The following is a 13,229-nucleotide window of genomic DNA, read 5'->3' as shown; positions in this document are numbered from 1 at the left end:
GGGGTGACTTAATTGAGATGTTCAAAATTATGAGGGGCCGAGATAGAGTAGACCGGAGGCACCCGTTTCCCCTAGTGGAGAGGTCAATTACCGGGGACACAGATTTAAGGTGACTGCTAGAAGGATTAAAGGGGACAAGAGGAAAAACTTTTTCACCCAGAGGGTGGTGGGTGTCTGGAATTCACTGCCCGGATCAGTGGTGGAGGCAGAAACGCTCAACTCATTTAAAAAGGTACCTGGACTTGCACCTGAGGTGCTGTAACCTGCAAGTATACAGACCAGGTGCTGGAAGGTGGGATTAGATTGGGTGGCTAAATTTTTTCAGCCGGCGCAAACACAATGGATTGAATGGCCTCTTTCTGTGCCGTTACCTTTCTATGATTCTATGGAGCGATTTGAAAACAAGTATAAGAATTTTAAAATCAAGATATTGCTTCACTGGGAGCCAATGTAGGTCAGCAAGCACAGAGGTGAGAGGGGAATGGGATTTGGTATGAGTTAAGACACGGGCAGCACAGTTTTGGATGATCTCAAGTTTACGGAGCGCAGAATGTGGGAGACCAGCCAGCAGTGCTTTGCAACAGTCAAGCCTAGAGGTAACAAAGGCATGAATGAGGGTTTCGGCAGCAGATGAGCTGAGAGAGGACGGGGAGAAGTTACAGAGGTACAAATAGGAACATAGGAGATAGGAGCAGGAGTAGGCCATTCAGCCCCTCAAGCCTGCTCCGCCATTCAACTAGATCATGGCTGATCTTCTACTTCAACGCCATTTTCCCACACTATCCCCATAACCTTTGATATCTTTAATATCTAGAAATCTATCGATCTCTGTCTTAAATATGCTCAATGACTGAGCCTCCACAGCCCTCTGGGGTAGAGAATTCCCAAGATTCACCACCCTCTGAGTAAAGAAATTCCTCCTCATCTTAGTCCTAAGTGGCCTACCTCTTATTCTGAGACTGTGTCCCCTAGTTCTAGATTCTTCTCCCAGCCAGGGGAAACATCCTTCCAGCATCTACCCTGTTGAGCCCTGTAAGAACTTTGTATGCTTCAATAAGAGCACCTCTCATTCTTCTAAACTCTAGAGAATACAGGCCCAGATAGGCAGTCCTAATGATAGCACGAATGTGTGTCAGAAGCTCATCTCAGGGTCAAATATGACACCAATGCTGCGAACAGACTGGTTTAGTCTCAGACTGTTGCCAGGGAGAGGGATGGAGTCTATAGCTAGAGAATGGAGTTTGGAGCTTCAGTCTTCCTAATATTGAATTGGAGGAAATTTCCGCTCATCCAGTACTGGATATCAAATAAGCAATCTGATAATTTAGCATAAGTGTAGGAATTCGTATAACTAGGGTTGTAGATAGGACTTTAAACGAATTAGTTGGGGGGGGGGGTGGGGGAGTTTCAATTGAATTGAAGTTTCAAAAAAAAATCAAAAAGAAACGAGAGAGTACAGCTGCAGGGTAGTGAAGAGGCGAATGGTAATAAAATCAGGAAGGGGCAGAAAATATAAACAAAAGAGTGCAGCAGAAATTAGAACCAGAATGAGTAATATTGGTAAAAAGTCAAAGCTTAAGGCTCTTTATCTGAATGCACGCATCATTTGTAACAAGATAGATGAGTTGATGGCACAAATAGAAATTAATCAGTATGACTTGATAGCTACTACAGAGACGTGGTTGCAAGGTGACCAAAACTGGGGACTCAATATTCAAGGGTATTCGACGTTCTGGAAAAATAGACAAAAAAGAAAAGGTGAGGTAGCTTTGTTAATAAAGGAAGGTATCAGTGCGGTGGTGAGTAGTGATATAGCTGCAACAGATCGGGATGTGGAATCAGTCTGGGTGGAAATAAGGAATAGCAAGGGGAAGAAGTCACGGGTGGGAGTCATCTCTAGGCCCACGAAGAGTTGCCTTACTGTAGGATAGAGAATAAATCGGGAAATAACGGAGGCGTGCAAGATGGGCGCTACAATTGTCATTGGTGATTTTAATCTGCATATTGACTGGACAAATCAGATTGGCAGAGGTAACATGGAAGACATATTTGTAGAGTGCATCAGGGATTGTTACTTAGAGCAATACATTGCAGAACCTACCAGGGAAGAGGCTATTTTAGATCTAGTAATGTGTAAAGAGGTAGGATTAATAAGAGATATCGTAGTTAAGGATCCTCTAGGGGGTAGCGATCACAACATGGTAGAATTTCAAATTCAGTTTGAGGGCAAGCAACTCGGGTCTCAAACCAGCGTCCTCAACTTAAACAAGGGCAATTACAGAGGTATGATGAAAGAGTTGTCTAAAGCGGGCTAGGAAAATAGACGAAGGGGAAGGTCCGTGGATGAGCAGTGGCAGAGATTTTAGCAGATATTTCATAATGCTCAGCAAAAATTCATTCCTGTCAAAAAGAAGGACTCGATGAGAAGGATGAACCACCCGTGGTTAACAAAGGCGGTCAAGGACAGTATCAATCAAAAACTAAGGCATACAAAGCGGCGAAAACTAGTGGTAGGCCACAGGATTGGGAATTTTTTTTTTTTTTAGGAACCAGCAGCGGATGACTAAAAAGCTAATAAAAAGAGGGAGAAAATTGATTATGAAAGTAAATTGGCAAGAAATATAAAAACAAACAGCAAAAGCTTCTACGGGTATATAAAAAGAGAGTAGCTAAAGTGAGCACGGGACCCTTGGAGGATGCGACTAGAGAACTGATAACAGGGAACAGGGAAATGGCAGGTAATTTAAACCAATATCTTGCATCGGTCTTCATGGTGGAGAACACTATAAACATCCCACAGATACCAGATAAGCAAGGAGCTAATGGAAGGAAAGATCTTGTAACAGTCGCTATCACGAGGGACCAAGTATTTGACAAACTAATGGGACTAAAGGCAGACAAGTCGCCAGGACCTGATGGCTTACATCCAAGGGTTTTAAAGGAAGTGGCTACAGACATAGTGGAGGCATTGGTCGAAATATCCCAGAACTCACTGGATTCCGGGAGGGTCCCAGCAGATTGGAAAACCGCTAATGTAACGCCCCTGTTCAAGAAGGGAGGGAGACAAAAATCAGGAAACTATAGGCCAGTCAGCCTAACATCGGAAGTTGGGAAATGCTAGAATCCATTATTAAGGAAGAAACTGCATGACATTTAGAAAAACTTAACACAACCAAACAGAGTCAACATGGTTTTGTGAAAGGGGAATCATGTTTGACAAATTTGCTAGAGTTCTTCAAGGATATAACAAGCAGAGTTGATAAAGGGGAACTGGTAGATGTAGTGTATTCAGATTTCCAGAAGGCATTCGATAAGATGCCACATAAAAGATTATTGCACAAGATAGGAGTTCACAGTATTGGGGTATTAGCATGTATTATGCATGAGCAATGAGCATGTTAATGTATTAGCATGGATTGAGGATTGGTTAACTTGCAGAAGACAGAGGGTCAGGATTAATGGGTTTTTTTCAGGTTGGAAAGACGTAATTAGTGGAGTGCCACAAGGATCAGTCGTAGGGCCTTAATTATTTACTATCTATATTAATGCCTTGGAGGAGGGGGCAGAATGTAATATATCCTGACAATTTGCTGACGATACAAAAATAGGTGGGAGGGCATGTTGTGATGAGGACATAAGGAATCTGCAAGGGGATATAGATCAGTTGAGTGAGTGGGCAAAAACTTGGCAGATGGAGTTTAATGTAGGGAAGTGAGAGGTCATGCACTTTGGTAGGAAGAATCAAAAGGCAGACTATTATTTAAATGGAGAGACTTCAAAAAAGTGCAGCACAGAGGGATCTGGGTGCTCTTATGCATGAAACACAAAAAGTTAGCATGCAGGTGCAGCAAGTAATTAAGAAGGCAAATGGAATTTTGCCTTTGTTGCTAGGGGTTGGAATTTAAAAATAGGGAAATCGTGTTACGACTGTACAGGGTGTTGGTAATGCCGCACCTGGAGTACTGTGTACAGTTTTGGTCCCCGTATTTAAGAAAGGATACACTGGCATTGGAGGCAGTTCAAAAGAGATTCACTTGGCTGATTCCTGGGATGAAGGGGTTGACTTTTCAACAACGGCTAAACAGGTTAGGTCTTTATTCATTAGAGTTTAAAAGAATGAGGAGTGATCTTATTGAAACGTACAAGATTCTGAGGGGATTGACAGGGTAGATGTTGAGAAGATGTTTCCACTAGTGGGGGAATCTCAAACTAGGGGACATTTCTTTTGGGCCTCCTTATCTCGAGAGACAATGGATACGCGCCTGGAGGTGGTCAGTGGTTTGTGAAGCAGCGCCTGGAGTGGCTATAAAGGCCAATTCCAGAGTGACAGGCTCTTCCACAGGTGCTGCAGCGAAATTTGTTTGTCGGGGCTGTTGCACAGTTGGCTCTCCCCTTGCGCCTCTGTCTTTTTTCCTGCCAACTACTCAGTCTCTTCGACTCGCCACATTTTAGCCCTGTCTTTATGGCTGCCCGCCAGCCATAATTACAGAATAAGGAGACACTCATTTAAAACTGAGATGTGAAGGAATTTCTTCTCTCAGAGGGTAGTGAATGTCTGGAATTCTCTACCCCAGAGAGTTGTGGAGGCTAGATCACCAAAAGTATTTAAAGAGTAAGTAGATAGATTTTTGAAATATTGGGGAGTTGAGGGCTATGAGGAGTTGGCAAGAAAGAAGAGTTGAGGTCTAGTGCAGATCAGCCATGATCTTATTGAATGGCGGGGCAGGCTTGAGGGGCCAAATGGCCTACTCCTGCTCCTATTTCTTATGTTCGTAAGGTGAGGTAGAGCTGAGTGACGTCAGCAGACATATGAAAATCAACATGGTGCTTTCAGATGTCAATGATGTGCTGAGGGACAGCATGTAGATAATAAATAAGAGGGAGCCAAGGATAGATCCTTGGGGGCACCAGAGGTAATGGTAGGGGAACAGGAAGAGAAGCCACTGCAAGTGATACTCTGGATACCATTAGATGAATGAGGATGAAACCAGGTGAGAGCAGTCCAACCAGCTAAACGACAGTGGAGACGCGTTGGAGGAGGATTCTGTGGTCAACTGTATCAAACGTTGCAGACAGGTTCAAGAAGGACGAAGAGCAAAAGTTTACCTTTGTGTCCAAGTCGCATAGGATGTCATTTGTTACTTTGATAAGAGCTGTTTCGGTACTATGACAGAGGTGGAAACCTGATTGGAGGGATTCAAGTATGGAGTTCCAGTTTTCCAACCAAAGTTCTAAATGAGTTTGACATAATTTTTCTGCTTTTCAATTCTATTCCTCTTGAAATAACCTCCAGTACTTTGTTTGCACTTCTTATGGCTTTGTTGCTACTTATGATTTGTAAATCTGTTTCCCTAGATCCCTTTGAGCCTCTACCCCATGCAGACTCTAATTTTCCTAACAAAATGCACCACCTCACGCTCATCTATATTGAGATTTATTTGCCATTTACACGCCCTTTCTGTAAGTTTGTCTTGTATTTTGCCAGAGTCTTCCTCAGTATTAACTATACTCTCCATTTGGTATCATCTGTAGATTTTAATATTGAACTACTGTGGAAGATGATGGTGACAAACAAAAGGAACTTAATTAGAATAGTTTTGCTGTCAATCCATACAAATAGATTTTTTTTTTTAACACATCCTTTGTACATAATGTTATATGTTCTGCAAAGAGCGTGCATTGTTGAAGAAAGTAGTCATGCCTATGAATCTGACTATTAAATGACATTATTGCAAGTTTGCCGCAAACATATTGTTCCAGCATATAATAAAAGCAAAATACTGCGGATGCTGGAAATCTGAAATAAAAACAAGAAATGCTGGAACCACTCAGCAGGTCTGGCAGCATCTGTGGAAAGAGAAGCAGAGTTAACGTTTCGGGTCAGTGACCCTTCTTCTCCAGTTCCGAAGAAGGGTCACTGACCTGAAACGTTAACTCTCCTTCTCATTCCACAGATGCTGCCAGACCTGCTGAGTGGTTCCAGCATTTCTTGTTTTTATATTATATTGTTCTGGCACCTCATTTTCTCTCAATATTATTTATTTCATTTTTTTCCTGCTTAAAATTTTATTCTTCCAAGACAGAGTATTCTAATTTTTAAAGTTAATTTGGCATAAGCTTTTTCCTATTGTTGCCCATAGTATGAGAAGTATTTTATACAACATATTTATCCTGTAATACCATGCTGCAGTTTATCTCACAAATATAACATATAGAACTGTGGTAACAACTCAAAAAACATTCACAAGCCAACAGTAATTGAAAAAAATTCAATCAGGCATGAGGATCCACCATATCATAGTTACGCATGTCAAATAATGGTGGAGCCTTCAATGGAAAAACTTTTATTTTCTAAAACACTCTCAGATATTCTTTTGCACGAGGAGCACAGCATAAATAATTGCTAGTTGGCTTCGCCATCATTGTTATTTTATGCTCATGTATAAAACAACACCCTCCTTTAAACCATTTTATATACTACCATACACAATATTCAAAGATCCTTTGTTCCCGTGAGCTTGGAAGTTTTACTGGAATTACTCACAGATGCAGATTTAAGGTTTCCAAACAGTTGGCTAACATTGCTGACTGAATCAATGGGTAAAGCTGCTGAAAATGATGAAGCATATCATTTTTCAGCTGTATTTGTGCACTACTTTTATGAAAAGTAAAATAGCATTTTCACCACTCCAGGGACTCTTTTAATTAGGTGCACAGTGTACTTTTCATAGTCCATTTTGTAGTACATGAATATTGAGAGCTTTAGGCTTTTCCTCTCTCTCTTCCCAGTCTCCACAGCCCAACTTCTCACCATGCACCTACTCAGCATCAGTCTTCTGGTACATGTCCAAACATTTACCAGGTGGCATATATTTAATAAACAGTCTCTCTCCTTTCTATTTGTAAACACAAGGTTGCAAAATAGAGTAAATTCTCTGAGAATATACTGGTAAAGGGGATCTCAAGAACAACTTTGAATCTGTGTACTGCATTTATATAAAATTACTGAACAGGCCACTAAACTGTTAAGTATTTGCAGTCATTAGGAGCACTGCTCCTTTTGCGTCAGAATTGCACACAGAAATGCATAAAAATGACAACACAGAAACAAGCCATTCACCCCAACTTGTCCTTATTGGCATTTACCTTCCACATAAACAAATTGTCCCGATCATATTTACCCACCCTCACCCCTTTATCCTTGCTCCTTCATCCATCTATCCAATCTAATCTTGAATGTTGACACAAGATTCTGCCTCAACCACTAACCTTGGAAGGGAATTCCACAACCTCATAGAGGTTACTTCTACTCTCTGTTCTAAGTCTCTTATATTTAATAATGTATCTATGGACTCATCATTCTAGACCCCTTAACTACTGGAAACAGGCTGCTTCAATATAGCCCATCTCATCCTTTCATAGTTTTAAAATTACTATATCACCCTAAAAATCTGTATTGTTCTAACTGAAACAAGCTCACCCTTTTTAGTCTTTGTATTTATGTTTCTTCATACCAGACAGCATCCTGGTGAATCCTCAATACCCTTCCTATAGTCTTAAGCCCAATATTACATAACGAGGTTTCATTAAGGCTTTATATCGACTCATGATTACCTCTTGGCTTTTATATTTCATACCTTGTGATTAAAACCTAGGATTCTATGAGCTTTTCTTGCACCCTTTTCAACCTAAGGTGCTGCCTTTAAAATCCTGTGAACTTGTATTCCCAAAGCCTACTGGCATGGGCTGGATTACAAATAGCTTTGTTTTTGGAGGAATAGTGTTATAAGATATTTAGGACTACACAATAATAAAAGTAAATCACAACACAAATCTTAAGAAAAGTTCTGCATTCTATCGAATAATTATATTCCTTCTACACTGGATATTAGGATGATATGATTCAAGCCTAGTTTGCAAGCATTTATTTACCTCCATTAAAGACGACTTCACCAAGACAGTCCCTGGGCACCTTAGATGCACATCGCTTATGGCAATTAAACTTGCAGTCTGTAAAATATGAGCAAGCGAAGTAAAATTTCAATGGAATGCACTGCTGCCTTAGTCACACTGCAGTTTGCCACTGAATGGAAAAACAAAGTATTACTGGAGACGTAGATGAAACATTGGAATCCATCACTGCAGTTAGTTCATAAAGGATATACATTTAACTGAAAAGTATAATTTTATTTTGAAGTGTTGCAATTTTGTAGAACCTGTGCAAATTCATTAGAAAACTGAAATATGAAACATATTTTGTTTCAGTGGATACATAATTAAAATTCAAAATATATGGGTATAGATGGGGTAAAGTAAAATTATGGAGCCTAATAAAGATTTAAGAAATTAATTCTAAAAATTATTTTTGCAAGTTTTCCAAATATCCAAATATTATGTATACGCTGGAGAAGCAATGTGATACAAGATGTTAATCAGTTGAGAAATAACCATATAGAATGTTTATGTACTTGTATAAACAGAAAAAGATAAAAGATCCAAAGCAGCAAGAGCTATAAATATCTATACATTTTGCTGCAGCATTGGCATACAACTACTTGATGCTTTCATATGAGGTTACTTCACCTATTATTTATTGAATGTATTAACTTGCTTGAATAACATATGTTCAGAATTCACATGCTAATATTGGACAATATAATTTGTGGGCCAAAGTACTGCTTGTGAAGTCAAATAGTTACTGAATTACTTCAGCAGTTATTACCCAAAAAATGGCAACACATTACTTTAACTACTGACAGCATTACATGACATTGTACAGCCCTTACCTCTACATTGCATTCCTTGCCGAAACAGTCCTTTTAATAACCGCTTGCAATATTGACAGATAGTAGGGCGTGTATAGGAGTGTATGACAAAGGTATGCGGTACTTTCACCCTCCCCAACACCATCTTTTCCATCCAGATTGGACGCCCACTCCATGAGGGGATTCTTTTGCTGGTTTCCTGGTGGCAACGCTGCAATGCCAATCACATACAATGATTTCAGATTATGAGGTTCAAGTGAAACTGTTTTCATGACACACGCTACATTTTAAACTCTAAAAGCTAAAGATATTGGTTGTTAATCATGGCACACCAAAACTTTGTATTATGTTTTTGAATGAAAGTTGACTACTTTGGTTTCTAAGTGAATAATATAGCACCGAGTTCTTTAACCCAACAACTCCTAAGAGAAAAGAAAATTGGAACAAGATGCACCTCAAGCCATTCATGTGTAGCTCCTAGTCAGTGCTTTCAGAGTGGTACTGCCAGAGGCTTGGGAATAGGTTATAGACCTGTTCTCTGAATCTCAAATGGCATAGGGAGGCCCAAGAGAAAGGAAATTAAGAGAATATTCTAAGTATCCAGAGACCAATCCCCCAAAAAACCTGGCTCACAGAAGACTTTCCCAAAAAGTCTCAACACAAAGCAATATTCATTTCTTTTATAATAATTTAGGAACAATGCAATGAGAGACACAGAACAAGGCATATTACCAAAGCTGGGAGCGGACTTGTGATTCTCCACAGCCAACAAATTGAGCCAATGTCCCTGGAGATTATCTTCTGGTTTCCCAGAGGTCCCTTGCAACATTGGATCAGGCCACTAAGAATTCAGTGAGCTGGCTGATTCTCCACTCTAATACATTAAAAGCATACCTAGCTATACATTTTAGCCTATTAAATTTGCATCACACATTAATACAATTTAACCAGCTTATAAAAAATATGGTAGTCACTAGCTTTGAATTTCTGTTATCTGCCTATACTGTGTTCAATTTGTTGCAGGAATCTAGAGATTTTTTTTTCTTTTGTGACTATATAAGTCACTTATCAGACCCAGTTTTGTCCCACAAAATGGTGGGTGATAAAAGTAGCCTTAAAACAGTCCAGAGGAGATCTACAAGAATGATTTTTAGCTTAAAGAACCTCAGCTAGCCAGATGGGCTCAAGAAACTTGAGCTATTTACCTTAGAGCAGCGGAGGCTTAGAGATGATCTGATAAGAGGGCAATAAAATTCAAGGGCTGGATACTGTGCCTATTGATTAATTTTTCCAGTTTACCTGAGTGGCGTGGATCAGAGGCATGACTTTAAATCATGTAATGGTAGGAATAGATTGAACTTTAAGCGATTCTTCTCCTAGAGAGTAGTGAGCCATTGGAATAGATTGGTGGTGGATGCTGACTCTCTGTATATTTTCAAGAGGGAGTTGGACTGGCTCTTGAATGAGGTGGAAATTACATCATTTACAAGGCAAGTGTCTTTATAGATAACACATGGTCCATGTGATTGCTTGAACTGGTTCTGATCACCTGAGGATGTCAGAGAGGAAATTTCTGAAGTATTTTTCCCTTTTTGGCCTTAGATCTTTCTCTGTTTTATTGTCTCTCTCTCTCTGGGGATTACATGGCTGTGATTGTGGATGCAGGGGGCAGAGCGAGGAACTATCTAATCATGATGCTCTGGCCATCATGTGTATGAGGCAGGCTTGATGGACCAACTGGTCTTTTCCTGCTCATCAATTCCATATGTTTGTACATGCATTATGTGGCTAAATGTAGGTTTCACATCTCATTTCTGGTGATGTGCAAATCTGAGTTATTTGCCTCCCCTCTTACCAATATAGACGACAGCTTTGCTTCCATTTTGATGTGGTGCACTAATGCATACTAAGGCAGGAAAAAAGACAGAGGCGCAAGGGGAGAGCCAACTGTGCAACAGCCCCGACAAACAAATTTCTCTGCAGCACCTGTGGAAGAGCCTGTCACTCCAGAATTGGCCTTTATAGCCACTCCAGGCGCTGCTTCACAAACCACTGACCACCTCCAGGCGCGTATGCATTGTCTCTCGAGATAAGGAGGCCCAAAAGAACTAATGCATATGCGAAAATAATTCCCCACCAACACCCCCCCACCCCCCCCAACTCCCTGGTAAATTTCAGATAGTTTGTATTTTAGCATGCAGTGCAAACATAGAATAGACCCCGTATTGTAATACCCTTCTCAAGAACCATACAAGGAGTCTGTTGGGGTATTGAGCTATGCAGGTGTTTCTATTAGAGAGCCATAAGCAAGTTAATAGGTACAACGAGCAGAGTGAACATGAATTTATTTCTTTACAGAGAAGAATACAAAGGACTACAAAAGACAAAAAAAATCCTTCTACTTGAAAAGTGATAACTGAACATTTGACTCCAAATTTCTAGGGTTGCTAGCCATTCCAACTCATTTACCTTGATTAAACGAATTTCATCAGTTCTTGGTTGGATCCCAGGATGGAGCCCCTGTGAAGGTGAACAGTTCCAGATCAGCACAGAGGAAAAAAGTTAAGACAGACAAAAGTCGGTAGCAAATTACTTAGAATTTTCCTTTTCTCTCCTTCCTCCCAAACCTCACCCCCAACAAAGGTATGACCAAGGCCCAAGATGCAAACCCATGTCACTGTATTTGCAAAACAGAGTACTAAAACAGTAAGGCAAATCTTTCACCCTCAAAATCACAAATTCTCAAATAAACACATTTGCCAGGAATTGCCTTTATTTGTGTTATTTAAGAGTCTCGCATTGGAGCTCTGCCATAAGTAATTAATTGAGACAATAACCCTGGTCACAATCTAAACTACACTGTAATGTGTGTGACATGCAGACCCCCACCTGCCAAGAATGAAGCATATTAATTTTGTCATATGAACATTGATTTTAAACTTGCTGGGAAGAGAAGGCCTGTTACAAGGGCTTCCAGACACTTAACTGAAAAACATTTGCATTCTAACGGACAGTGTTTGTGGAGACAAAAGGACCCTTCCCTGACACATTCAGCCCACAGTGGATTTTGATCACCAGACATTGAAGGTGTAAGGAAGAGCATTCCAGAGACTGCTAAGGTGATACAATCCACAAAAGCCAGGACTGGTTAAACCAGCTGGTCACATGACTGACTGGCTGATCCAGGGTTTTTTGAACTAGCCACAGAGTTTTTGAACTCAGAAAGACTGTTTGCTCCTGGAGTGAGAAGACCTCTTCTGTCTGCTCCCATCTCTTTCTCACAACCCTCTGGACCCACTAAGGGCACATGAACTTCAAAAGAGAAAAGTCTTCCACATCAAACAAGGTTTAAGAAGAATGCAGGGTCCCAACGAAAATCAAGACCTACCTACAATCAAGGACTTTACAGCAAGCTTGGAAAACAGTAACCAAAACCATCTTCAGATATTGCCTCAAACTTTTGCACTTTATTTCTTCTGCTCTGTTCTGTCTCTATCTGCACGTATGTATCACGTATGCATGCTGGCGTGGGCGTGTCGCATATCCGTAGGCATTAACCGAATTAGAGTTTAAGTTTAATAAAGTTCAACCTTTTTCTTTAAACCCAAGAAAACCTGTTTGGCTAGTTTCTTTGCCTTATAATTGGAAGTTAGCGAACAAGGATTCACTAAGGAGGAGCTAAAAAAAAAAACGCTGTGTTTAAAATTAAACCCTGTTACGGTAAGACCAGGTGAAGGCAGAGAGGGAACCCTAGACCCCTTGCTCACCTCGACATAACAGTGTGTTTAAGATACTTCCTCTGACAACTTCAAAAAAAGTAAAAAGACAGATTTGCACCTAAAGAATGCTTTTCACGACCACCAGATGCCTCAAAGCACTTTACAGCCAATGAAGTTCTTTTGAACTTTATCACGTGGCAGCCAATTTGCAGATAACAAACTCCTACAAACAGCAATGTGATGATGATCAGATAAGCTGGTTTTGTAATGTTGATTGAGGGATAAATATTGGCCAGGACACTGGGGAGAACTCCCCTGCTCTTCTTCAAAATAATGCCATGGGTTCTTTTACATTCAACTGAGGCGGCAGATGGGACCTCGGGTTAACATTTCATCTGAAAGATGGCACCTCCAACAGTGCAGCATTCCATCAGTACTGTACTGGAGTGTCAACCTTGATTTTTATGCTCAAGTGCTCAGTCATCAAATAGAAAACAAATGTAAACTTTTTAACCTATTCCCCTGAACATGCCAATACAGAAAGGCATAAATGTGGTAATGCAGGGCACAATACAACAGAAAACAATGAGAAAAAGTCATTGCCCATCCCTCTAGTATCCTCAGTCAGGAGTTGGTCTTACTGACAAAAGTAGATGGAATCCAAAAAGAGAATTAGCAAATTAGAAACAATGGTGACTTTACTATGCTGGAAACAAGTTACAATTGATAAAACCATACAATTGAT

General features: G+C 40.3%; 1 protein-coding gene across 1 annotated transcript in view; it reads right to left on the bottom strand.

The window, feature by feature from the left end:
* The window catches only part of prkd3 (protein kinase D3), a 351,854-nt gene that overhangs the window by 86,905 nt on the left and 251,720 nt on the right, over positions 1-13,229 (bottom strand). Inside the window, exons 6-8 of the mRNA XM_068045311.1 lie at positions 11,235-11,285; positions 8,787-8,976; positions 7,933-8,010 (exon numbers count right to left, since the gene is read on the bottom strand). Coding sequence (XP_067901412.1) covers positions 7,933-8,010; positions 8,787-8,976; positions 11,235-11,285 — 319 coding nt within the window. The remainder of the gene's footprint in view (positions 1-7,932; positions 8,011-8,786; positions 8,977-11,234; positions 11,286-13,229) is intronic.

Source organism: Heterodontus francisci, chromosome 13 (assembly GCF_036365525.1).
Source record: "Heterodontus francisci isolate sHetFra1 chromosome 13, sHetFra1.hap1, whole genome shotgun sequence".
In the NCBI taxonomy this organism is placed as follows: Eukaryota; Metazoa; Chordata; class Chondrichthyes; order Heterodontiformes; family Heterodontidae; genus Heterodontus; species Heterodontus francisci.
The sequence above is the reverse complement of the archived record's forward strand: the minus strand, read 5'-3'. Positions and strand labels throughout refer to the sequence as shown.